We start from the raw sequence: 24361 nt of genomic DNA on the forward strand, positions 1-24361 counted from the left end.
AGGATCGTTAAAAGTTCTATTTAATAAACATTAGGTCAGATTAGTTAATAAGTAGTTAATGTGCCAACAAATGATCGTATTTTAAGTTCTTCAGTCAAACGCATATTATAAGCTGGTGTAAATAAGTTTTTGGTAAAAATTTCATTTTTAATACAAGCTTTTTTGCTGACTGTTCTTTTTGTTGTCTGTAGGTACTTGTACTGTCACCCAAACTACATTTGCATACCAAATTTCAAGTCGATGTCATTAACCGTTGAAGAGTTCCGTCCTTTGGAGACGATCCTGGCCGGACTATAAGGATGTCACTACCAGATTATGGTATTGTCCCGCAATTTACTTAAGTATACCAAATTTGAAGTCAATTCAACTACTGGAAGTTGGTCTAATTTAACTTGCAAGATTTTATTACAGACAGACAAACATACAGCGGGACAGGTGAAACTAAATAATAGCTTGTACAAATACGATATATCCAGTTAAAGTTCCGCGTGACGAGCCTCCACTCAAGAACTTTAACGCGATTCATCTTTGTAATTTTTTTAAGTGTGATAAAAGAAAAAGGACGTACAGTCAAGTTCATAAACTTGTGAGCAAAAATTTTAACAAAAATATCTGAACACGCTTCTACGCCGATAACAATAGTCGTGTTCAGATATTTTTGAGCACAATTTTGTTCACAAGTTTATAAACTCGACTGCACATATCTAATGTTTTCTAATAATCTAACTGATGGACTAAATAGATTTTTTATCCAGGAAACTACCTATTTTTAAAAACAAAGATATAAGGTAAACGTACGAGTGCACGTCGCTGCCCCAATAGTTGGCATCTTTAATCTTCATTAGTAATAGAGATGACAGCAGGCTGTCGTCTATTGGGCATTAAGGTGTTGGACGTACAATTTTAAGCTTCAGCAGTATCACAGTAGAATTAAAGAAACATATGAAAACTCGCAAAGCTACAACGCTGCGCTAGCAAAATTGAATATCCATCAAAACTTTCACATGATTGTGCGCTCAGCAAAATAGTTCGACTTATTTGTGGTTTTTAGCGACCTACATTCAGTGTCAGGGACAAACAAAACCAAAATAATTTCAAAATATGTTAATTAAAGTTGCTGGAAAAAAAGATCAAGTAGAGATAGTTTTTTTATTATTTTGGCAATGCTTTTTGATTTCGCTCATTCGAAAAAAATGCGTAGGCGAAAAGGCAGTTGGTATTTCAGTATTTTTTTTAAAATGACATTAGAAAAAAAAAACAAAATACCTCCTATCTCGCTCGCTTGAATGCTCGCTAGCTAGAATGCTTGCTAAAACGCTTTGTTTTTTGTGTGAACTTTTACCTGTAATTATCTTTAAAAGTAAATGCTCAAGACTAATGTATCAGTAGGTAAAGTAATTTAAGTGAATTATTAAAACGTAAATAATAAAATAAATAAAAATGTTTATTTCCTCAATAAGACACATTTTTTTAAGAAGATTGGGATCCCCTAGTGAGTAAACGGAACCTGTCTCAGGGGGTTATTCACACGCAAATTTCACAAACTTGTCAAACTGAAGCGAACGCAAGACGAATGGCGCGACTAGTGGACCGAAACGAACGTTTCCGATTGCACCCGAACTTAGCCGAAACTAAAGATCGGAGTCGCCAACTAATCGTCCACCTCAGCGCCAGCTAGTGGCTATTCGCTACAACCATAGTCCCCCTGTCCCAACTCTTTTAGTGGGGACAGGTGGAATATTATGGCTTTCTAAATCCACTAGTAGGGACACACAAAATATACGTATTGCGGTGCTAAAGTAGTAGAAATAGATGGAGTAAGTCGTCCAGTTTGTCCTACGAGTAGGAAATAATGTAAAATAAGTCCATATATCCCTACAAGGGAAGGGAGGATAGCTTAGTAAAGATATATGTGGACATTTTTTCCACCTATCCCTACCAGTGGAGCAGGTGGAAAAAATACATAATAGATAGGTAGTAGAGATAGATAGGTGGAACAGGGGCTATAGTCGACCCATCTCTAGGCATTATCTTTGATAACTTACCCAGTTTCCCTGGAACGACGTCGAATATGTCGCAGTTATCCCGCACAAACGCCGGGTCGTTGTAAATGTCCTGGAACAAGAGATTAAATTGAATGAAGACTATAAATCAGTGTTTGACAAAACGAGTATTGTCGGAGATAGTACCATCCAAGCAACTATTAAATCTAGACACGCGGCAGCGTGTCAAGTCAAGTTCAAGCAAAGGAACTGGCTAGCCAGCGCCGAGTGTAATATTACACGAACCACTTGGCGCCACTTTTGACCCTTCTATAACTCAAAACCTCTTCAACGTAAACACATAAAACTACGTGTGTTTAATTATATCCATAAGGACATCTAGAAGTTCAAATTTCATGAAGCTAGCTCAAACGGTTATAAAGATATGAAGGTCAAAAAGTCGTAAATTTTAGCACTGATTGACTGACATATAGTACCTAAATCTAACCTACTTCCAGATGACCTAGAAGGATGAAATTTGGAATCCAGCTCGGTAAATGTGTGTAAACGTAGGAAAAAATCTAAAAATAAAAAATAGGGGGGGGGGCAAACAAAAAAAAAATTTAATTGAAGCGTTGGAAGCAAGTGGGTCTCCTGATGGAAATGTGAGATCTTAAAGTAGGTTAGATTTGACTTGGCCAGTTAGTTAGATCCACACATTTGTATTATATTGAGTCAATAGTATAGTATATCGGTATATTGTTTACTAAAACCTGGACGTAATTTCAGCGCTTACTAACTTCTTTATGTGTAAACCATTTTTTTTTTATTTCATTTCAGTATGCAATCCGATATGGATTCGTCATGTGAAGATAGCAAAAACTGTTTCACATAGTAGGTAGTAACATTTACATAAGGTTGTAATTGACTTGTATACATTTCCCTCCGATCAAGTTACTAGCATCACTGTATGCTGAACTAAATTCGCGATATAAAAATCGCCTTTCCTCGGTCTTGTTAGAAATACAATCGAGAATGGCCTTCGACGGGACCGCGGAGTGTTTCTGGGAAGTATTTGGACGAAAATAAACCGCAAGTTCGACGTAAAATCTAAAAGTGATTGTCTGCTGGCCGCTTGATAACGACCGTCCAAAGCACGAGCGAAAAGCGTGTACATACCCTATACTAAAAGTAAAAAAAAGTAAAAGTATTTATTTACTCCACCACAAAGTACAATGCAGAGACAGTAAGTATAACCTAACCTACAATAAGTTCGAAAACCCCCGACTTTGTCACTTCAAAGCTCAATATCTCAAAAACGGCTGAACCTATTTTCATGAAACATGTCTAAGAACCATCGACAGAAACCCTAATTTTAAATAACAAAACCGCATCCAAATCGGTCCAACCGCTAAAGAGCTATGGTGCCACAGACAGACAGACAGACACACATAGCGGTCAAACATATAACATCCCTCTTTTTGCGTCGGGGGTTAAAAACACAGTCTAAAAGTATACTAGATAGACCACTATGGTAGACTTATGCAGTGGAGACTAGTGCCCGAACTAGGGGAAACCTGTATGTTGGATCACCACCACCAGCAGCCTTATTGTATAACACGCTTGGAATCTTAATCATTTCTACCACTTCTTTCTGTCAAACGGCATAATATTAGGGTAGAAAGAGATGATGATTGCAATCGCGAACGTCAGCGCGTTAGTCAATATGGCCTCAGGGCTCCAGTCCTCAGATGCCTACAACCACAGCGATCCTGATGAGAAGTAATAAAGGTATACTACGAAGTGAAAAATTCATACTTCGTATCTTGCCGTCCCGCTGACGCTAATATTATTTAATACGAGAGTGAGAGGGACGGTACGATAGAGTGCATAATGTATTTCCATCGGGAAAGGCCGGATCTCAGTCGGAATACGACGGCACCCGAAGTGTCTATCAATTATAGTATTAAATGTAAATACTAGTCTTACTAAACTCCAATTCAATAGAATTTGACAATCCTGTAGACACTTCCAGCCTACTAATATAAACACCGGGCTGCTTAGGCTTTGTGATGTGACTATTATTCTTTTTTGATTCCTTTTAGATGATATTGCAACAACAGGGACATATATAATCAAGTGTGCCACGATACGTGTCTTAAATATGTAGAAAATTGACAGATTCTATTGAATTGTACTTTACGTGACTTTGCTCCTGTGGACACATAAAAAATAGACTAGCCCATTGAAGTTCTTAAAAAAATCTGACTTTATGGAATACGTTTGACAAAGTTAAAGTTTAAAGCTAGATTTAGCTTGTACTTGGGTTGTACGTTGTCAGTCAGTTACGTTTCTCTTTTAAAAAGATTTGGTCGATTTTCCACTTCTGTGATTTGCTCAAATTAGACAGCACCCTTACTCAACAATAATATGATAAAAATATTAGTGCACTTGTCCCATGGGACTACTGGGAGTAAATCGTCTCAGTTGTCCCATCAATGGGACAACTCAATGGGACTAGTGGGATAGACGGTAGACGCCTGCCGTTTCCCGCAACGCCGCCGCCTGTCCCGTGCACCGCGACGTTTCTCGACCATACATAATTGTTCATGATTCGGTAGTCCGTTGCAACACAAACGACGGACGTTGCGCCCGCGCACTTTCCAGCTAACGACTCAATATTTATGTAAACATTATTTAAATGACATTGTTTAAAGAAGATGAATAAAAAAAAACAGGTAGCTAAAGTAAGATAAATATTGATAGATAAAAATAGGTGAAGTAAGATAAAAGTAGATAGATAGATAATGGATAGAATAGAAGTGAAGTATAATAGAGGTAATAAATAAATATAAATAAATATCAAGGGACAATTCACACCAATTGACCTAGTCCAAAGTAAGCTTAGCAAAGCTTGTGTTATGGGTACTAAGGAACGGATAAATATAATTATATAGATAGATACATACTTAAATACATATTAAACACCCAAGACCCGAGAACAAACATTCGTATTTTTCATACAAATATCTGCCCCGACACGGGAATCGAACCCGGGACCTCAAGATTCGTAGTCAGGTTCTCTAACCACTAGGCCATCTGGTCGTCTGAAAGTAGTAGATTGATGATGGATAAAAGTAGCTGAAGTAGGATAGAAGTTGATAGATGATGATAGATAGAAGTAGGTGAAATAAGATAGAAGTAGACAAAAGATGGATAGAAATAGATAAAGTGTAATAGAAATAGATAGATTATAGATAGAGGTAGCTAATTATAAAATAGAAGTAGACAGATGATGGATAAATAGAAGAAGCTGAAGTAAGTTGGAAGTCGTAGGCGTATATAGACAGGGGCGGGTGGGCCCGTGCCCACCCCAGTATGGTCTAGTGCCCACCCAAGGATGTTGGACTACTGATTCAAAATGCTATAATACTGATATCTTAAACGATATTTAAAGCTCATACATATAAAGCCATCACTAAAAAGCATGCTTTATACTAGCTGTTCTATACACACATGCTATTAGGTAGCATTTGCTGAAAGTAAGTAGCAATCAGCATGTGTAACAGCACCTTAAGATTGTATAGGTACCTATGTTTAGTTGTTATAGACAGGTATAACGTATAACTCAAGGCCGACCGGCGCCTACGCAGCACTTTTCGCTATAAAGTGATCGACCATATCAATAGAGCTAATAATACTGAAAGTCCAATTCGGCCAAGTTAGACTTGCGAGCCGAGGGTTCCGTAATTTGTAAGTAGGTATGAATATCCAGTGATAGCAAAGCTCCTCTTCTAAGTTAAATGAAGGCAGTACGGGGTAAGTTTAGGTGGTTACCAGCATAGACTGATAAACATAAAAATCCTATCCTAACAAAATGAATAATAAATAAATATAACGGGACAATTCACACCAATTGACCTAGTCCCAAAGTAAGCTTAGCAAAGCTTGTGTTATGGGTAAAGCAACGGATAAATCTGTATAAATAAAAATGAATCGTAAAATGTGTTGCTAAGCGCAAAACTCGGGAACTAGGTACTGCTCCGATTTCGTTCATTCTTTTTTTGTTGTGTTGGTTACTGTCAGGAGAAGGTTTTTATGGAAGAAAATACAGAAAAAACACAACGGGAGCGAAGCCGCGGGCAACAGCTAGTATAATTATAGATATATATACATACTTAAATATATATTAAACACCCAAGACCCGAGAACAAACATTCGTATCTCTTCATACAAATGTCTGCCCCGACACGGGAATCGAACCCGGGACCTCAAGCCTCGTAGTCAGGTTCTCTAACCACCAGGCCATCTGGTCGCCTAAATATTTATATGGAGCATTAATATGTGTGGTGTGTGTGAGTTTCCAATACACTCTGGGCCCTCGTGAAAACTAACCAAAGCCTTCTCACTCTGAAGGGAGGTCCCAGCAGAGGGCGCGTGTAGTCTGTGATGATGATGATTTAGCAAGTTATGAGAATGTGTCGCATAGAGTTCGAAACCCGTTAGCATCCCGTGTTGTTGATAGCTTAGAGTTATTTTGATCGTTCGTTTTTAACAAAGAAAGTAAGCGACCTTGACTCGTGTTTTAATTAGAAAATAGTTATTTGTGCAACAAGAGAGCAAGTTGTTTTTTGTTGCGAGTGTTGATTTTGAATCCCGAGTAAGCGAAGGATTCTATAATTGAATCACGAGCGTTAGCGAGTGATTCTAGGTTAGAATCCTGAGATCAGCAAGGGATTGAAATACACGAGATGCAAAAAAAACTTTGGTCTCGTGTGACACATACAATTTTTCACCTCAGCAGCGAGAACATAATTTAAATGTAACATAAGAATAAAACCACGTATACCTACCTGTTTATAAAACAAACACATTTTTTAAAAATAGAATCCGATTATTATCAAATATAATAATTACATTTAAAACCATAAAAAGAGTCCAGTAGCTACAATACAAATCGCATACTTATAACATGCAATCTTAACTTCTTGTACTAATGTCACACTTATTTTTTAATACTGCAAAAAGCCTTATCTCGGGGTAATTGAAAAGGTTGAACAATTAAACCTTAAATATGATTTTATTAAGATTTCTATTACATAAACAAAAAAAAAATTGTTAAAAAATCATTCAATTTAACAAATAATAATTATACTGTAGAGGCAGTATACGGAATTCTTTTATAAAAAAAAAACAAGAGAAGCGGCTTTCGTGCAACGAGGTTGCATACTTTATTAAAAGATCGGGAAAATTTACATTTTGGAAATATTTCGATATATTTTTAATACCATAAATTTAATTTAAGTTTGTAATCGACAAATTTGATCCTATCTCTTGCTTTTTCGAGTTGAAGTGAAATGACAGATCAAAGTAAAGTTCAAATATTTGGAATTCAGTGAGTAGACCCAACACTGTACTCAGCATTTAAAAAAAAATAATTAAAAAGTTACTTTGTCTCACGGAGTGAGCAAAATGCGATTTTGCTCACTGATTTCTCATAGCAAAAACCTGCCTGTTTTGAGGTGCTGAGGTGAAAACCTTTTACGCCTTTACTTAAACTAATTGAGGAACAGCAAACGACAATTAATTAATTAACAATGTTTTATAGTCATTTGCACATTTAAAACAAAATCTCTGGATTGTTTTTAATTTTACCATTTCCGCAGACAAAACATTTTTCATTTGTCTAGGTACTTAGAATATAAGAATGGACTGGAACACACATGTATCTCGCAAGTCTCAATAAATGAGCCAAATTTGACACGTTTATGTGAAATAGTTTTTGAGTTATGACGGGGTCAAAAGTGGCTCCAAATGGTTCGGGTAAAATACACACGGCGCTGCAGGGCTACTATGAAACTCGAAGTTCGTGTCGTGCGGTCCCTCTCGCTCTCGTATTAAATAGTATAAGTGTTAGAGGGACCGCATGACACGAACTTCGAGTTTCGTAGTAGCCCTGCTGCTCGTTAGTTCTGTTAGCTTGCCAGTTGTGTCTAGATACTGTAGTTTATTAAAATACAAATAACAAGATTACGTATACAGAATAATCAACATTATCCCGTAAATAACAAACTAGGCTGAGCCTGTCACTTATTTAGTTATTATTTAATTCTATTCTTTACAGCATTTACCACAGACAAAACAAATTTAATTTGATTACACTTGGATTTCATTTTCATTTGATTCCTTATTTGGTCTCTTTCTGTCCGAGTACTAACAGCTGAGAGTAACAGCGTAGGTGTATTGCCTTCTACTGCTACCCACCTGCCTATCAACGCAAAAAGTACCTACATATGAATGAGAAAACACTAATGAAGCTATATTTAGTAGGTGCAATTAACAAGGAATAGGGTCCATGGAAAGAACAGTCTAGTCACCTCTTTTTATTTTAAAATTGAGATTTTAATCTCAAAATAACATAGTATGAGGAGGATGGGTCGGGTTTTAGTTTGGGATACAACATGCGTCGATACCCTAGCCCCTTCACTCCTCCAGGGTACAACTAAAAAAGCTCTACCCGGCATCTTTTATGTTATGTCTATGCTCAGCAGCGTGAGCGGGACAGAATAGGCTAAAAAAATATAGTAAATAGAATTAGCAATCCTTCTAATACCTATTATAAATGTTAAAAATTGAGAGTATTGTGTGTACAGTCAAGTGCAAAGATATCGACACGGCCAAAGTTACAAAAATATGTATACACGACTTTATGCACTTAGCATAGATTATAGAAGCATGCTTCGGGTATAGACGATGACACGCGATCGTGATATGCGGTTCTGTTCTGTTTATAAACTTGCAAAACTTTTCAAAGTTACCGTAAAAAGTTATGTAAAGAATAATCACTACAAAATAAACCTTACTGTAATAATATTACGCTTCTTTCTTTTTCTAATTTTAATAAAATATGACTTTTTGTCATGATACAAATAAAACAAAATCAGCATTTTCGAATTCTTCCATCGTTAATTTAAATTGAGAACACCCCGCCTTAACACACTACTTTTATTTAGAAGTATATAGAGCTGTTGTTATACTGTGTCCACTTCTCTTGGATATGTCAAATGAATTTTTTTGGTCTGCTTTCGTTTAATATTTTTTTAATGTAAGTATATACTTTTCGAAATCCCCGTGGCTTCTATAACTCGGTCTTGAACCTTAATAAGAAAAAATTACGATCAACACTTTTCTTAAAACTTTCAGCTTCTTTACAAAATATTTAAGTGCATTATTAACAATTTCCCGTGAATGGCTATTTACAGAAATACCCTGTTTAAGTTGACTTGCCATGGACTCAATTTCCGAAAAATAACAAATTAAATAAATATGGAAGTGGTGGTTTTAACTGCTCTATATAAATGAATGAAAACACAACGAGTGCACTCTTCGTGCGATGGATTGCTACTAAGTAAAAAAGACAATTTTCATTTTCTACTAACGAATCCTTCCGATTTCCCCCGAAACCCGAAGGTTTTTCTAAGAGCTCACGGATTGTAGGTATACGAATGGTTGTCTCTCCTTCACGCTAAAACGGCTGGACGGATTAGTATAAAATGAAATTTAGCATTTTTTTATGAAGTAAAATATAATAACATTTTTTTTATGTAGCTAAGGATCTGGAATAACACAAAGACTACTTTTTATCCCGATAATCCCACAGGATCGGGATAAAATCTCAAAATCTCGCCCGCGAGTTAGTTACAGTCATGAACCGACATAGGAACCCAAGGGGCAAAATTTTATAACCGGCAGGGAGCTAATGAACTCAACTATCGATGGTTTCTCCATTTTAGTATGTTTTATGTGCAACTTTAATGAAATTCGCGATGTTACCTTTGGGAATTCCTATGGGACAGTCGCCATCAGATATTTCGGAGCGGCCAAGGTAGTCAAAAATATCGGCACATGCACTTTATTATTAAGGTATTAGAGTTCATGTATCGATATTTTTGATCACCTTGCCCGCTCCGAAATATCTGATGGCGACTGGACATTAGTAAAATCTCGTAATCTCAATTCAAGTGCAGGTTAAAGTCTAGTATTAAATTTAAAAGCTTGACAACATAAAATATTTGATCATAAATAGTGGGGTCACAGACCCATAGCCAACTCCATATAGGAGAACCATAACGATGTATTGTGTCTATGCTATAAAATGTCTTAAGCAGTAAATCACGCTATTTTAAATGAGAAATATACTTTTTAAGACGTATTTAATTAATTATCTACAAAAAGTTAGACAAGTTTCCTAATATATGTCTCAGTATGCTAATATGCAAAGCTGTGACGAGTATGTTAAGAGCGTTTATACCTGCTGAGCTGGCAACGTTGCATTTTCGTTAGTTTTCTCGATTATTCCATAAAAATTTAATAAAAATTAAAAATGTGGTCTGATAGAACTCATCTTAATATATAAGTTAATGTGTCTACTCCAATAATTATTCGTTATACTTTTATTTAAACATTAATTCGTTTTTAGAGAATATGTAAATCTATCACGAATAATTTTATTATTGGAATAGACACATTAACTTATATGTATATTAAGAAGAGTTCTATCAGCTATGAAACTTTTTTTTTATGAGCTGTTGGCGTCGGTGCTATCATTCATTAGTTTTTAGATAAGGCCCTCAGTGAAAATCAGCGCCACGGCTTGCCGTGGCATTATGCTGAGTGGGGGACCTTTAGCGTCATGTCTCATGTATGACTTGTTTTTTTTCCATTGTTGTGATTGTGATGTTTTTCATGACATTAAAATAATGTATTTTCTTTCTTTCTTTCACTACGTTGACAAAATTATCGAATTTGAGGCACGAGCTTTTTTTAAAATAACACCTAAATTGTCCAACAAGATAGAGTGACAGCCTGGTTAAGATCTAAGTTCGCGGGATCGCGGTGGATGCGGAAAGCACAAGAACGGTCTGAGTGGAGATCCTTAGGGGAGGCCTATGTCCAGCAGTGGACGTCTTTCGGCTGACATGATGATGATGATGACCTAATTGTATAAAATCTCCGGTCCTCTTCGATCGAGGAGAGGACCGGGTAGCAGGGTAGAGAAACGAGCGCGAGCAGGAGACCTGCTCCGCAATACTTTCTACCTCCGCTCCGCAATCTTGCTCCGCGCGTTCGCAACTCTGCTCCGCATCACTTTCTCGCTCCGCTACGCTATCTTGCTCCATGCGTTCGCAACTCCGTTCCGCATTACTTTCTCGCTCTGCTCCGTTATCTTGCTCCCCGCCTGTGGACAGACACAGTCTGTAACTCCGCTCCGTATTACACCCCGGCTCCGCTCCGCTGCCTCTCTCCGCTTCAGTGGACAGGCAGCCTGGCTGGCATCATTACGAGTACGGAACGCTAAAAGCCCGCTTTCGATTACAGTTTAAATTTATAAGCACATTTTCATCTTTGGAACGCCGTCGGCCATTGCTAATCTACGCACGTGTACGCTGTACCGTTTTACCGTTACTGGCGTGCTACCCGACTAAATAAAGGACATGAGATGCCAAGGTCGTTCAGAGGAGAGGCAGACCTCGCAGATTTAGTAGGGTTATATGCTACAGTACTTGACGAAAATCAAAGTGGTTGACCAGATTGTTGTGTCCAATGGAAATTTACCCTCGTAAGATTCAAGACTAATTTTGACTATCAGAATAAGTACTTCAGTGCAGATAAGTTTGACATTAGCTTGGATACACAGATATACTTAATATTGGTATTGGTACACAGTAATACATATAATAATCGGTAGCTTACCTGCGGCTTCGCACGCGTAAACTATTCGATCTGGTAGTAAAATTGAAATTCCGGGATTTTACAAAATTTCCGTGGGAAATCCCAAAATTTATATCGTAATCTTCATTGAGGTGTTGTGTTAAGAACAACTATCCCGTGGGAATATTGGAATAAAAGTAGCCTATGTGTTATTTCAGACATCCAGCTATCTCCATACCAAATTTCATGACTCTAAGCCCAGCGTAATCTGGCGCACGGCAATGAATGGGTAAAGAGCTTTACAGACTGCAATGCAGGATAATGATTAGATTTATTTTTCCCTGAATGACAACACTGGAATAGATAATAGATCGCTCGTTTTTGGCTCGAAATTCGAACTTGTGACTTTATTTTGCTTAATATACAAAATGTACACACCCAATACCATATTTTCGCGATTCCCAAGGTCAAAGAATCGAATTGCTTTAAAATTCCAGAGAAATAATACGTTGTTTGGGAAAAACGTGTCAAAATGGTGTTATAGAGCGCCATCCTGCTCTGTCTCGTTTTTTTTCCCGTTCTGGCGGTTCACTTTTATAATAATAATAATGATAATATCGGAGCCGGTAGCGATTGAGCTAAAGGCGTACCTGACCTGAAATTGGTTTGTTTGTGGCGCTTTTGTTTCGTTTTTCTGTGTACTTACACGTCCACGTCACGTCCCAAATAGTCCCAATACTTACCGAAGGCAACTTGTCCTGACCAAGAATTTGGAGAAACAAAAGTGCCACAAAACAACTGAGTTCTTGTAAGGTACTCGTATCGTAAGTAAGTATGATGCTTCCAGCATACCTGCTACCTTTTCTGTTATTTTTATTAATGTCAAAATTAAAAGTGTGTCTATTACACTGCATAAAAATTACAGAAATAAATTTCTTAACTCATATTTTTTTCTAATAAAAAGGTAAGTACAAACGTTGACATGTTTTACTAAATTATTAAAAATAATAATACTAACTAATTATTAAAATTAACAATAATAATAAATAACAGAGAAAGTAGCGGGTGTACTGGAAGCGTACTTGACCCGAAATCAGTTGTTTGTGGCATTTTTGTTCCTCCGAGTACCTACTTGGTTGCCTTCAGTATTGACATATCCTATCTCCTGAGGACAGGTTGCCTTCGGTAAGTATAAGGACGTGACGTGGACGAGTAAGTACACAGAAACGAAATCGCCACAAACAAACCAATTTCGGGTCAGGAACGCCTTCAGCTCACGCGCTACCTGCTCTGCTATTATCATAATTACTATCAATAATTTGGTAGGTATGTCAACATTTGTACCTTTTTGGAAAGGTTATGAATTGAGGTAGTTAGTTCCGTAATTTTTACGTTAAGTGTCGTACATTTTTTTTGTAATCATCGTAGTTGATTTAAAAAACTGGCAAAAGAATTATGATGATTTGTTTTTTTATCTATTAGCCTTTTATTTCTAAAATCTTTATAAATTTTGAACATAATTTTCTGTTGAAGGAATATTATAGCTCCCTGGGTACTAGAAAAAAAAATTGACTGTCCTAATGCATGTACTTTTTCTACAATTGTCACTTTTAGGTCGGAAGGCGGAGTTTTTTGAAAAAATATAACTCGAAACTACTGAACTTCGACCCCCGGTTGACTGGGCCAAAAACATTGCAAATAAGCTGTAGAATAACCCCTTACAAGGAATAGGTCGACCAGTCACCCTGTATGTCTAAATAAATACACAAACATAAGATACTTAAGCATCACAACAACTTCTTTTATCGTCCGGACAATGACACTCTCGAAGACCGTTCGGCCGAAATTATAGTGATGACACGTAAGTACAGTCAGCAGCAGAAGTAGATGAGCAGTTGTGGTTATCAAAATGATCTAAACCAGCGTTTCCCATTTGCCGGGTCGCGACCCGGTACCGGGCCACCAAAATAAAATACCGGGTCGCAAAATTCCCGCATTGTTTTAAAAATAATACCTACTATCGAACGACGCATCGTAAATATTGGTAAATGAAATCGTAAAAGTATGAAGGGGTTAAGAAGGGGCAGTGTGAAGATTACCGGGCCATGGCAGAACAATGTTTGGGAAACACTGATCTAAACACTCTTATTAGAGAGATTTTGAGAACACTTTGAGCAAGCTAATCCTTGGCAGTAGAGTCGTGTGTAGATCATTTTGAGCACTGTAACCGCTCATACGTTTCTGCTGCTGGCTGCACACCGGGCCTTACGAGGTCAAGACGCCGACAAGCGCCAATGACCTTGGGAAGCAACACTTCACAAAGTTGGTTTGTGTGTAGCAGCAATATCGGTGCCGACGCACAAAATCATCACACGCACACACAAACGTATTTAAAATACCAGCCAAGTGCGAGACGGACTCGAGGTTATCCAGTGTAAGTAGAGCTCCTCTCCTACTCAAACTGTACAGTCACCAGCACCAATATCTGACACAACAAGCGTGCATAAATATCTGATACGACTCTATTTCTAGGGCCGGAAGGACGTGTCAAATATTTTTGCACGCTCCGCTGTGGCAGATATTAATATGCTGGTGACTGTACGCAGTGTGGGATAATTTTACATAGTTACCTACTGACATAGACAGACATAAAAATAACGGTTATAAGACTTTTCTCATTGGTTGTGCTATAAGCTACCTTTATACTAAACTAGCTTTTGGGCTTCACCAGCGTGGAATTCGGTTATCGCGCGCTATTCCCTCGGGAATTGTACATTTTTCCGGGATAATATGTAGCCTATGTCACTCTCTGGCCCATAAACTATTTCCATGATAAAATCACGTCGATCCGTCGCTACGTTTCGACGTGAAAGACGGACAAACATACAAACACACACACTTTCGCATTTATAATATTACTAGTGTTTACCCGAGGCTTAGCACACGTAAATCATTAGATCCAGGAGGTGAAATGAAATTTCGGGATTTTTAAAACTTGCCATGGGAATTCCCGAAAATTAAATTTTGGTTTTCATTGACGTTACATTAAAAACAATCATGTCAAAATTCATGACTCTAATCCCAGCGGTTGCTGTTCCGGGACTTTATCCCTATCCCGTGGGAAATATCGGAATAAAAAGTAGCCTTTGTTTTATTCTAGATGTCCAGCTATCTACATACCAAATTTCATCCAAATCTGTCCAGCCGTTTCAATGTGAAGGAGTAACAAACATGCTCACTCACTCACACACTTTCGTATTTATAATATTAGTAGGATTTTAAGTTTCTAGGACAACTGGAAGTAACCCTATAGTTTCTGATTCAGTGCCGCACTCTCACAGACATCGTCCATATTGGATTTCCTCCAAAAAACCAACTCATATAACTTAAAAAAATTAAAAAGTGAAGAAAAACCAGGACCTAGTGCCATTGGCCCTTGAGGCGATTCAACTTCAAAAAACCTCACTCGCCATCTCTTTCTTTCACAAATAGAAATGGCGATAGGCTCCCAGCATCCCATCAAACTACATTTTCTACTACTTGACAAACTCGACCAGTCAACTTGCACTCGCCCGTGCCAGTACTAAACCACTTTACATATAACTACTCTTCATTTCGTTAAGAGAAAGTCACAACCTGGCCTTCTTATTTGAAAAATAACCTGCCAACCAATTATATACCGTAAATTCCAGGCAATAAAGCAATTAATAACTCTAAAATATTAACTCTATAATATCGTACCGTAGTTACAAAAGCTACGAAAACAAGTGATTTTTTAGGGTTCGTAGTCCCGCAACGAAACCTATATTTAGATCAGGAATCACGAACTAGTTTTTTTCAAACATCCAAGGAAATGTCGTCCTTATCATCGCGATGGATGATAGAACGCGAAGTACCTTTCTTTGTATACCTAGGACTTATTGAAGATTCAACCCCTATGAAGTTGGTTGATGTAAGTTGAACCACGTTGAACTAATTCATTAATTAGTCCGCCCAGCTCGCGGTGAAAGCCGTGCTTTAGCCAGCCATTAAATGAGTATCTGCTTATACGTCGCCATGGTCATGCCCAAAACTGTCTGTCTGAGTTCAAGACTATTATATAATAAAATAAACAAATTAATCCCTATCCTCGTTGCGGATTCTATCTTTCAGAGAAACTCCGAGCATAGCTCTTGAAGTGGTGGATTAGCCGTACTGTGAGTGTCCCTCTCACTCTCGCATTATATAATATTAGTGTCAGTGAGACGGCAAGAAACGAAGTTCGAATGTTGCACTTCGTAGGGCCTGGCCACCAAGAGGTCTTTATGTAGTTTGGTCAGAAAATTTAACTATTCTCGCGACTTTTCTGTACAAACACCTTAAATAGGGATGTCGACGCCATTAAAAAATAATTCGAAGGCACGACTCCAGTAAAAAAACGCTTTATTTGAGCCCTGAAAACCAGATTAATTTTCGATTTATTGAAAAATTAGATTTTTGTTGCTTTAAAACAAATAAATAGTTAGTTGATTGAGTTGGCGAACAAATAGCGACTTATGACAGGGTTATTATTTCGAGAGGTTCAATTGTGTTCAGACTCAAATTTTCAGTTATAAAATTAGAAATATATCGTTTATTGTTTTTAAGTTGCTTAAGATATTATCACTGAAACTTGTGGTAAATACATTTTATTCTATTTTATCTTTTTTTCCACAATAACTTAAATTTTCTGCACAAAAGTCAGTTACGTGGTCAGGTTCGGATTATCCCTGACTACTTTGTAGTATTGTAAAAAATACAAGGTATAGAAAAACTTGCTGTTTAAAACATGGATTGAATGTTCATAATATGATATACCATTCATGCAAACATAAAAAAATTAGGACATTGATAAGACTATTTTTTTCTACATTTCCCGTTGTTCCAAAATACACCGTCATTTTCGTAGCCACACTTATTAAGTAATATTTTAAACAAAAAAAGAGGTCAAACCTCCTGTAAATCCTTTTTTAACTATAAGCAACTTTGAAAATAAGACTGCGTAAATATGACGTATAATGTTTATCGCAAGCCATAATTATTTATCTATAATTAATGTAATAAAGGTTCAAGTTAGATTTGCGTCAAAGATCGAGCGTCATTTTCGTTACGGTTGCGACTTGGTGAGTATTGGGTAAATAAATATAATGTTTTACTGGTGCTGTGTCATTTGCAGTTAAGTTATTCAATATTGATTTCATTTGCTTCAAACCTATAGGATATTTACTGCAGAGCCGCGAAAGTAAGAACTTTTCAATTTCGTGGTCATCATTTTCGTGGTCCTATGGGCCACGAAACTGATTAAAGACCACGAAAAAGATGATTTTCCCTACAAGTAGAAAAAATACAGAACACTTTTATAGAATTTTCTGCTTTTTACAGTGTAACCGTTTATGCCGTTATTGATTTAATTGATTTAAATGAAGAATGGTTGACCGTCAACAACATTTGCTCCAGGTGTGGTTATAGGAATTATGACCAGTGCGACGCCAATTTTGTTAACTGGCGAGAGGTTCAAGAATTATTTTGCCCTGAATGTACGTGTGAAATGTATATATCTCAATATTAAAAAAAACTTCGTCATTTAGAGGAGCATTTTGTTGTGTTGTTTCGTTGTAACATAATTTCGTTCGGGTCTACCGTAGACCTACACGGGGGGAAGGCATTGAAAGCTGTTTGGTTTGTGAGTTGAAGTTATTAATCTTACTTTAATTAAATAATTTCTAGATAGTATTTAAAAGGTTACAAAAATGACAATTTGTAGTCGTCATTTTCGTGGTCAAGTTTTAATTATTTTTTTTATATAGATATCGATTGTCTATTTCTGTTGATACCTGATTAATTAAATAATGCTTATTCTTTTTCTCATTATGATCGGATTTTTCATTCAAATAGTACAATTATAAGATTTTAAAATAAACAAAATGTTCTTTTTCGTGGTCTCGGTGCTCATTTTTCGTTACCGTTAAAATTGGATTTTTGCTTTTTTTAACCAAAATAAACTTTATCGATCTCTTATAATATAAAGCATCTTATCGGTACATATCCTTATGTTAAAAATAAAACAGACCACATCAAAATGTGTGTTTATATTTCTGTAACATTTATCTTACACCTCAAATAATTACCCGACATCATAAGTCGCTGTGGCCATTGAAACTATGGGAGAATGAGGGCTATCGCGAATGAATTCGCCGCTAGAGGCGCTAGTGTAGCGTGAGGTCTCCGAAATGTCAAATCTCATAGTTTTTGGGTGAGCGTGGGTTTATTTATAATTAGATTTTTTTTTGTGAATATTTTGCATTACCTGAAATTAATTATAGCAATTATGCGTTACGGGGCAATGAATGTCTGTGTTTTGAGACAGTTTTGTCTTTTGGAAACTTTTGTCCTCCCTTTTTTCCGAACAAAACGGGACTAAGCAACACTGTGGTTGCTGGATATTTTTATGGTACGGTTTTAAGGTGTTTTAAATATGATTTTAATCTAAACTTTGTTTTAACGCCCGTAATAACAGACTCTGAAAGCCACACTTAAAAACCTCACGCAACAGTGCGCCATCTAGTGAGAGAAAAAACGATAGCCCTCATTGTGTTTTGACAGCTCATAAAAAGTACGTCAGTTGATTGGTGGTGTCAACATCCCTATTTTATTATTGAGCATTGAACTTTGTTTCATGTTGATTTTACAGTCAAGGAAACTGATTCACGTACGGGTGGTACCTTATCATAATCAATCTTAGGCACATGTATGGGATAACATGACATTAACAGCACAAAAGTCCCACCCTGCTACGTGTTTCAGTTGCCCTGTACAATAAATCTTTATTTTCGTCTTACCTTAGAGCGCTTCCACACGAAGTTGAAGGGGGGCGTCTGGTGGTAGAAGACTGAGGACTGGGTGGCTGGGAAGTCGGGGTCTTCCCAGAGCTCCCCCCGCTCCTGGCACCCAGCTTTTATACGCTCGTAGTCCGTCATACCTGTCTACCGCTGGCAATCTGGACAAATAGAAACATTGCGTTAGATGGTGCCGTAACCACTTTTATACCTACCAGCTTTTATGAAGAACAGTTTTCGATATTGTGTTTCGATTTTGTTTTATCCCTACTGAGCTATATGCCACACTTGTCGCTGAAGGCACGAAAAAAATGAAGGCAACCCGGTGGGAATCCAGTTCGGGCTCCACGTCACTGGTATTAACTGTGCCCTTAGTGTAAGTTTTCGGTTACAAAATACGTCTCGAACGCGTTCGCGTTAAAATCTCAATTTGTATGGTAAACACGAACATCGCAAACGTTCCGCTAGAGGCAAACAACAATAATATTCGAAGTGAAAATACAAGGACCAAATATTTTCTGCGAAAGAAGGGAACACCGCTTGTGACTGTACATAACATAATCTGCTTTCTCGCGCAAACCGTCGGGTTAAACGGTAAAGAAATTAAGGCAAATGCATCATTAAATGAGTCGAGGCAAATTAGATATGGTATGTAGTTATGGAGTTAAGAGACGGAAGCACCAAGCAGGTGTCGTGTCGTGACGGCGGGCCGTTTTTCTTACTGACGGTTAAACAACACTAAACTGGTTCAGATGATGATGAGAGATGTCAATTAAGTACGGTATTAATCATCATCATCATCATCATCCCAGCCTATATACGTCCCACTGCTGGGCACAGGCCTCCTCTCAGAACAAGAGGGCTTGGGCCATAGTTCCCACGCGGGCCCAGTGCGGATTGGGAACTTCACACGCACCATTGAATTGCTTCGCAGGTTTGTGCAGGTTTCCTCACGATGTTTTCCTTCACCGCATAGCTCGTGGCGAATTTCAAATGTAATTCCGCACATGAATTTAGAAAAGCTCAGAGGTGCGAGCCGGGGTTTGAACCCACGACCCTCTGCTTGAGAGGCGATAGGTCAAACCACTAGGCCACCACGGCTCGCACGGTACGGTATTAATATCTTATCTTTATAGAGTAAAAAATATAGTTCGTCATTTTTTCAAGAGAAAAAGAGAGGGTTGAGTCTAGGTATTGTACTTAATACCAATACCGTTGTGTAATCACATCACCAATGAGGGCTACCATTTTCGCGCTCACCAGTTGGCCACTGTAGACTAAGGTCCTGCCTGATGTATAGTGGTTAGTTTGTTGTTACGAGCGTGAAAACAAAATTTACTTTTAAATCATATATAATACCTTAAAACCGTACCATAAAATATCGAGCATGCCACAGTGTTGCGTAGTCCCGTTTTGTTCGGAAAAAAGGAGACAAAGGTTTCCGAAAGACAAAACTGTCTCAAAACACAGACATTCATTGCCCCGTTACGCATTTGCCATAATTAATTTCAGGTATTGCAAAATATGGTCAAAATTAAGTAAACCCGCGTAGGTCACCCAAAAACAGTGAGATTTGACATTTCGGAGACCTCTCGCTGCACTAGCGCCTCTAGCGGCGAATTCATACGCGATAGCCTTCATTATCAGATATACCTAGCTACTTCTGATGAGCTGTATGTAGAGTCATTCTTCGGAAGTTTTTTAAAGTACTGAGGCCATTGTCTACCACACTTGGAACAGTTGCTTTCTGACACATGGTATAAGACGAGAGTAGATTTTTTACAAGCTTTTATTTAGTTTCACCTGTCCTGTTGTCTGTCTGTCTGTCTGTAATTAAATCTGGCAAGTTAAATTTGACCAATTTTCAGTAGTGAGATTGACTTGAAATTTGGAATGCTTATGTAAATCGCGTGACAATACAATAATCTAGTAGTGACATCCTGGTAGTCCGGCCAGGATCGTCTCCGCAGGACGGAACTCTTCAACGGTTAATAGCATCGACTTGAAATTTAGTATGCCAATGTAGTTTGGGTGACACTGCATGTACAGTTAACATAAAGTACAGTCAGCAAAAATCTTATATTAAAAATGTTTTTTTTCTGGTTGGGTTATTTTTAATTAGAAGTACTAATTTACGTTCATTAAGGCTTATGCTTTCAGCCCTTAAAATATATGTTCTTATTGAAGTCACATGTGTTGTGAATACGAGACCATTTCAATCCTCTGCCATTACTATTTCAAGAAATGACAACATCATGCGTGGGCTTTTCCACTTTCTAAGTCGGTTAAGTTATCTCAAACGTACGAGTAAATAACCCTTCGTCGGGCAGTCGGGTAAAAACTACTTTAACCACAATGAGTCCATTGACCCATATCTAACAAAATTATCAAAACAGCTTATCAACACTCTCAATTTTCATAAAACAAACTTTAATACTGAGCTTTAAGATTCACATTGGGCTGTTGGATCAAAGCTTACGTCATGGCAATTTTGCAATATCGAACAGTAAAGCGTAATGAGCTGAATGAAATTGCCATCAATCCGCGATCTAATTGTGGGGCGATGCGGTAACTGACGACTGGGGGCCTACCATGATCTTTTCATAAACGATCCAAACGCAGTTCAATTTAGGCACCTAAACTGAATCGTCGAAATTGGTACCACGACGTTTATTTCTCAGAGCTGAGTCTCAATGGTTTACAAGCGAATGAAAAGACCGATATTGTCTCTGGTCCGAAACTGAAACGCTAAGTCGCGAAGGGATGCCGCTATATGCAAACCATATTGTATACTAAAACCTCTTTATTTTGGAAAACCATAACTCTATGTCATTTCCGTGTTTTAGCAACCGTTGTGTTGATTACAAATAAAATGTTTACGCTGTCACTAATCCACGAGTCTCTTTTCTCACTGAAAAAATTAGTTTTATCAATGAGGAGTTAAGAAGCAAAATGTCGTGAGTACCTATGAAAAGTTATAAAACTTGAATAAAAGATTAAAAGTTCTTGAAATTTAAAAATATTCAAGTAAAACACTTAAAATTCCAAAAGAATTGAAAAGAATGAGTAACTTATACTGAATCGCTAAATTTGACACTAAAGCGATTCAATTCCCACTCAAGTTAAGCGTCATGGTACGAAAACCGCTTGAAGTGAGTGAATGAAAACGTCTGATCGCCGTCGCTGAACCGTGCTTGAACTGAATCGCAAAAGTAACGTCGTGGTACGAAATAGCGAAGCAGTTTCAGTTGAAAGCCTAAACTGAATCTTATTAAAGAGAGCGTGGTAGGCCCCTGGTATCGCTAATAAATACCTTCTCCGATTTAACGAAACACTATTGTTTCATGTCTGCCTATAGGGCAAAAGGGGGTATCTCACAAAAAAAACGTTTTGTATCAGACCGTATTTAAATCGAAGTGTTTTTTTTTTTGAGATACATCCTTTTGCGTTTTAACCAATAATGTGCGAGGATGTGTTGCAAGGGATGTTTTTCACTATCCAATAGAAACGCTTCATTTAACTCGCCTCACACAGCACGTCTCTGGTGGAAACAGCTGCGCTAATGCAAATTAATGCAACGGACTTAAAAGCTGCAACTAATGCATATTATGCATACGCGCACTCTTAGATGTCATATGATATTATTTGGTGGGGACATAGTACTAACGTAGAATCATTGTTCAGGCTACAAAAAAAGTGTATTAGAATCATCATCCCAGCCTATATACGTCCCACTGCTGGGCACAGGCCTCCTCTCAGAACAAGAGGGCTTGGGCCATAGCTCCCACGCGGGCCCAGTGCGGATTGGGAACTTCGCACGCACCATTGAATCGCTTCGCAGGTTTGTGCAGGTTTCCTCACGATGTTTTCCTTCACCGCAAAGCTCGTGGTAAATTTCAAATGTAATTCCGCACATGAATTTCGAAAAACTTAGAGGTGCGAGCCGGGGTTCGAACCCACGACCCTCTGCTTGAGAGGCGATAGGTCAAACCACTAGGCCACCACGGCTTCGACGGCGTATTAGAATACTTGCAAATATAATAAGTGACAGGGAAAGTTGCCGCCCGTATTTCAAAAAGATGAAAATATTAACGGTTACTTCCCAATACATTTTTGAAATTTGCAAATTTGTTAAGAAGCAGAAACACTTATTTGAACGAACAAGAGATAACGTCCTAGAAATCAAAACTTGAGGAAAAGGAACAAATTAGTTAGCACTTTTACGAATTGGAAAATAGTGAGTTGCGGCACTTACCATATGGCGGTAACAGTATATAGCGACATACCTTTAGAGCTTAGAAATATAGAGAAAGAGTCGTTATTCTATGGCAAACTTAGGAGGTTCCTCATTGAGAACTCGTTCTTCAGTCTGAAGAAGTATCTTGACCAGATGGCCTAGTGGTTAGAGAACCTGACTACGAAGCTTGAGGTCCCGGGTTCGATTCCCGTGTCCGGGCAGATATTTGTATGAAAAATACGAATGTTTGTTCTCGGGTCTTGGGTGTTTAAGTATGTATCTATCTATATAATTATATTTATCCGTTGCTTAGTAGCCATAACACAAGCTTTGCTTAAGCTTACTTTGGGACTAGGTCAATTGGTGTGAATTGTCCGTGATATTTCTTTTATTTATTTATTTAACATTGTTAATGTCTTTTAGTTCCTAAGTCCTAGAATAAGCTAGGGCTAGCTAGGGAATAAGGTTAGGTCAGAAACTAGGCATTTTAAACTTTATAGATTTTTCTTTACACTGGGGGCCTTACGAGTTTAAGTTGGCCAAGAAGGCTAAGCGTGCGTTGCGTAAATGCTCTGAGACGTGGAAAAAATAAATCGCGAACCGGATTGTTTACAAGTTCGATTGTATGAGTCGGTGACTCATCTGACATACATGTGCAGCTCTCCAATGAGCGGCGCAAGCCACGAGCGGCCGCGGGCGCGGGAGTTCAACTCATTCGCGACCACATATATTGCTACATACTACGCTCATAGCCAGTAGCAACGGTTTTTGTATGTATGTATGTGGGTATCTATGTCCATTTCTTTGGTCCTCGCTGCAGCCTAAACGGCTGGACCGATTGTAACATATGAGGTATCATTGGATTCGTCATAACTGTCGAAGTGACATAGGGTATAAAATATTTCAATATGACGTCTGCGAAAAAAAATATGGCGAAGGAATAAAAAAAATATTTTGTATTGTAACAATATGGGAATCAAATGAAAGCTAGTAATTAGCCCATTCTAAATATATATGGGTTATAACACTTTTAATCTACTATTTTCACAGAAATATCAAAAAAGTATAAAATCAAAAACATAACGTCCTATAATAAGTCTAGTGATCTAGAACTCTGTCAAGAAGGTAATTTAAGGTTCAACAGTCGGGACGGGTTACGATTTGAATGGGTCCCGACTGTTGAACCTTAAATGAGCTTCTTGACAGAGTTCTAGACCACTAGACTTATTTTCTTCCTGTTAGTTTTTAAGGCAGTCGGGTTTTTTGATTTTTTTAATTTAATGTTTTTGAGTTGATGGTCATGAAGCTTTTTTTTTCAGGAGTCCTTGGTTCCGCTAAGGGTTCACAACTTCAAAGTGACCCCAAACTGGAAGCACACTTGGACGTGTAATTTTGTCAACTCGTTTTGTATGGGAAGAGTGAACGTGTTAAACTGATCTCCTCTATAACGAAACAGAGGGCATACTCCAAAATTCGAAGTTCGTATCGTACTGTCACTCTCACTCTCGTATTAAATAGTATAAGTATCAGAGAGACGGAACGACACGAACTTCGAATTTCGTAGTTAGTCCCGCAGA

General features: G+C 37.8%; 1 protein-coding gene and 1 long non-coding RNA gene across 2 annotated transcripts in view; both read right to left on the reverse strand.

The window, feature by feature from the left end:
• Window positions 1-24361, reverse strand: part of LOC141437359 (uncharacterized) — a 150345-nt gene that overhangs the window by 22732 nt on the left and 103252 nt on the right. The window lies entirely within an intron of this gene.
• Window positions 1-24361, reverse strand: part of CalpC (calpain C) — a gene marked incomplete in the record, with an annotated part of 54104 nt that overhangs the window by 22732 nt on the left and 7011 nt on the right. The window contains 1 exon segment of the mRNA XM_074100605.1: window positions 18551-18708. Within this exon segment, the coding sequence (XP_073956706.1) occupies window positions 18551-18688 (138 nt within the window).

The sequence above is a fragment of the Choristoneura fumiferana genome, chromosome Z, assembly GCF_025370935.1.
Source record: "Choristoneura fumiferana chromosome Z, NRCan_CFum_1, whole genome shotgun sequence".
Taxonomy (NCBI): Eukaryota; Metazoa; Arthropoda; class Insecta; order Lepidoptera; family Tortricidae; genus Choristoneura; species Choristoneura fumiferana.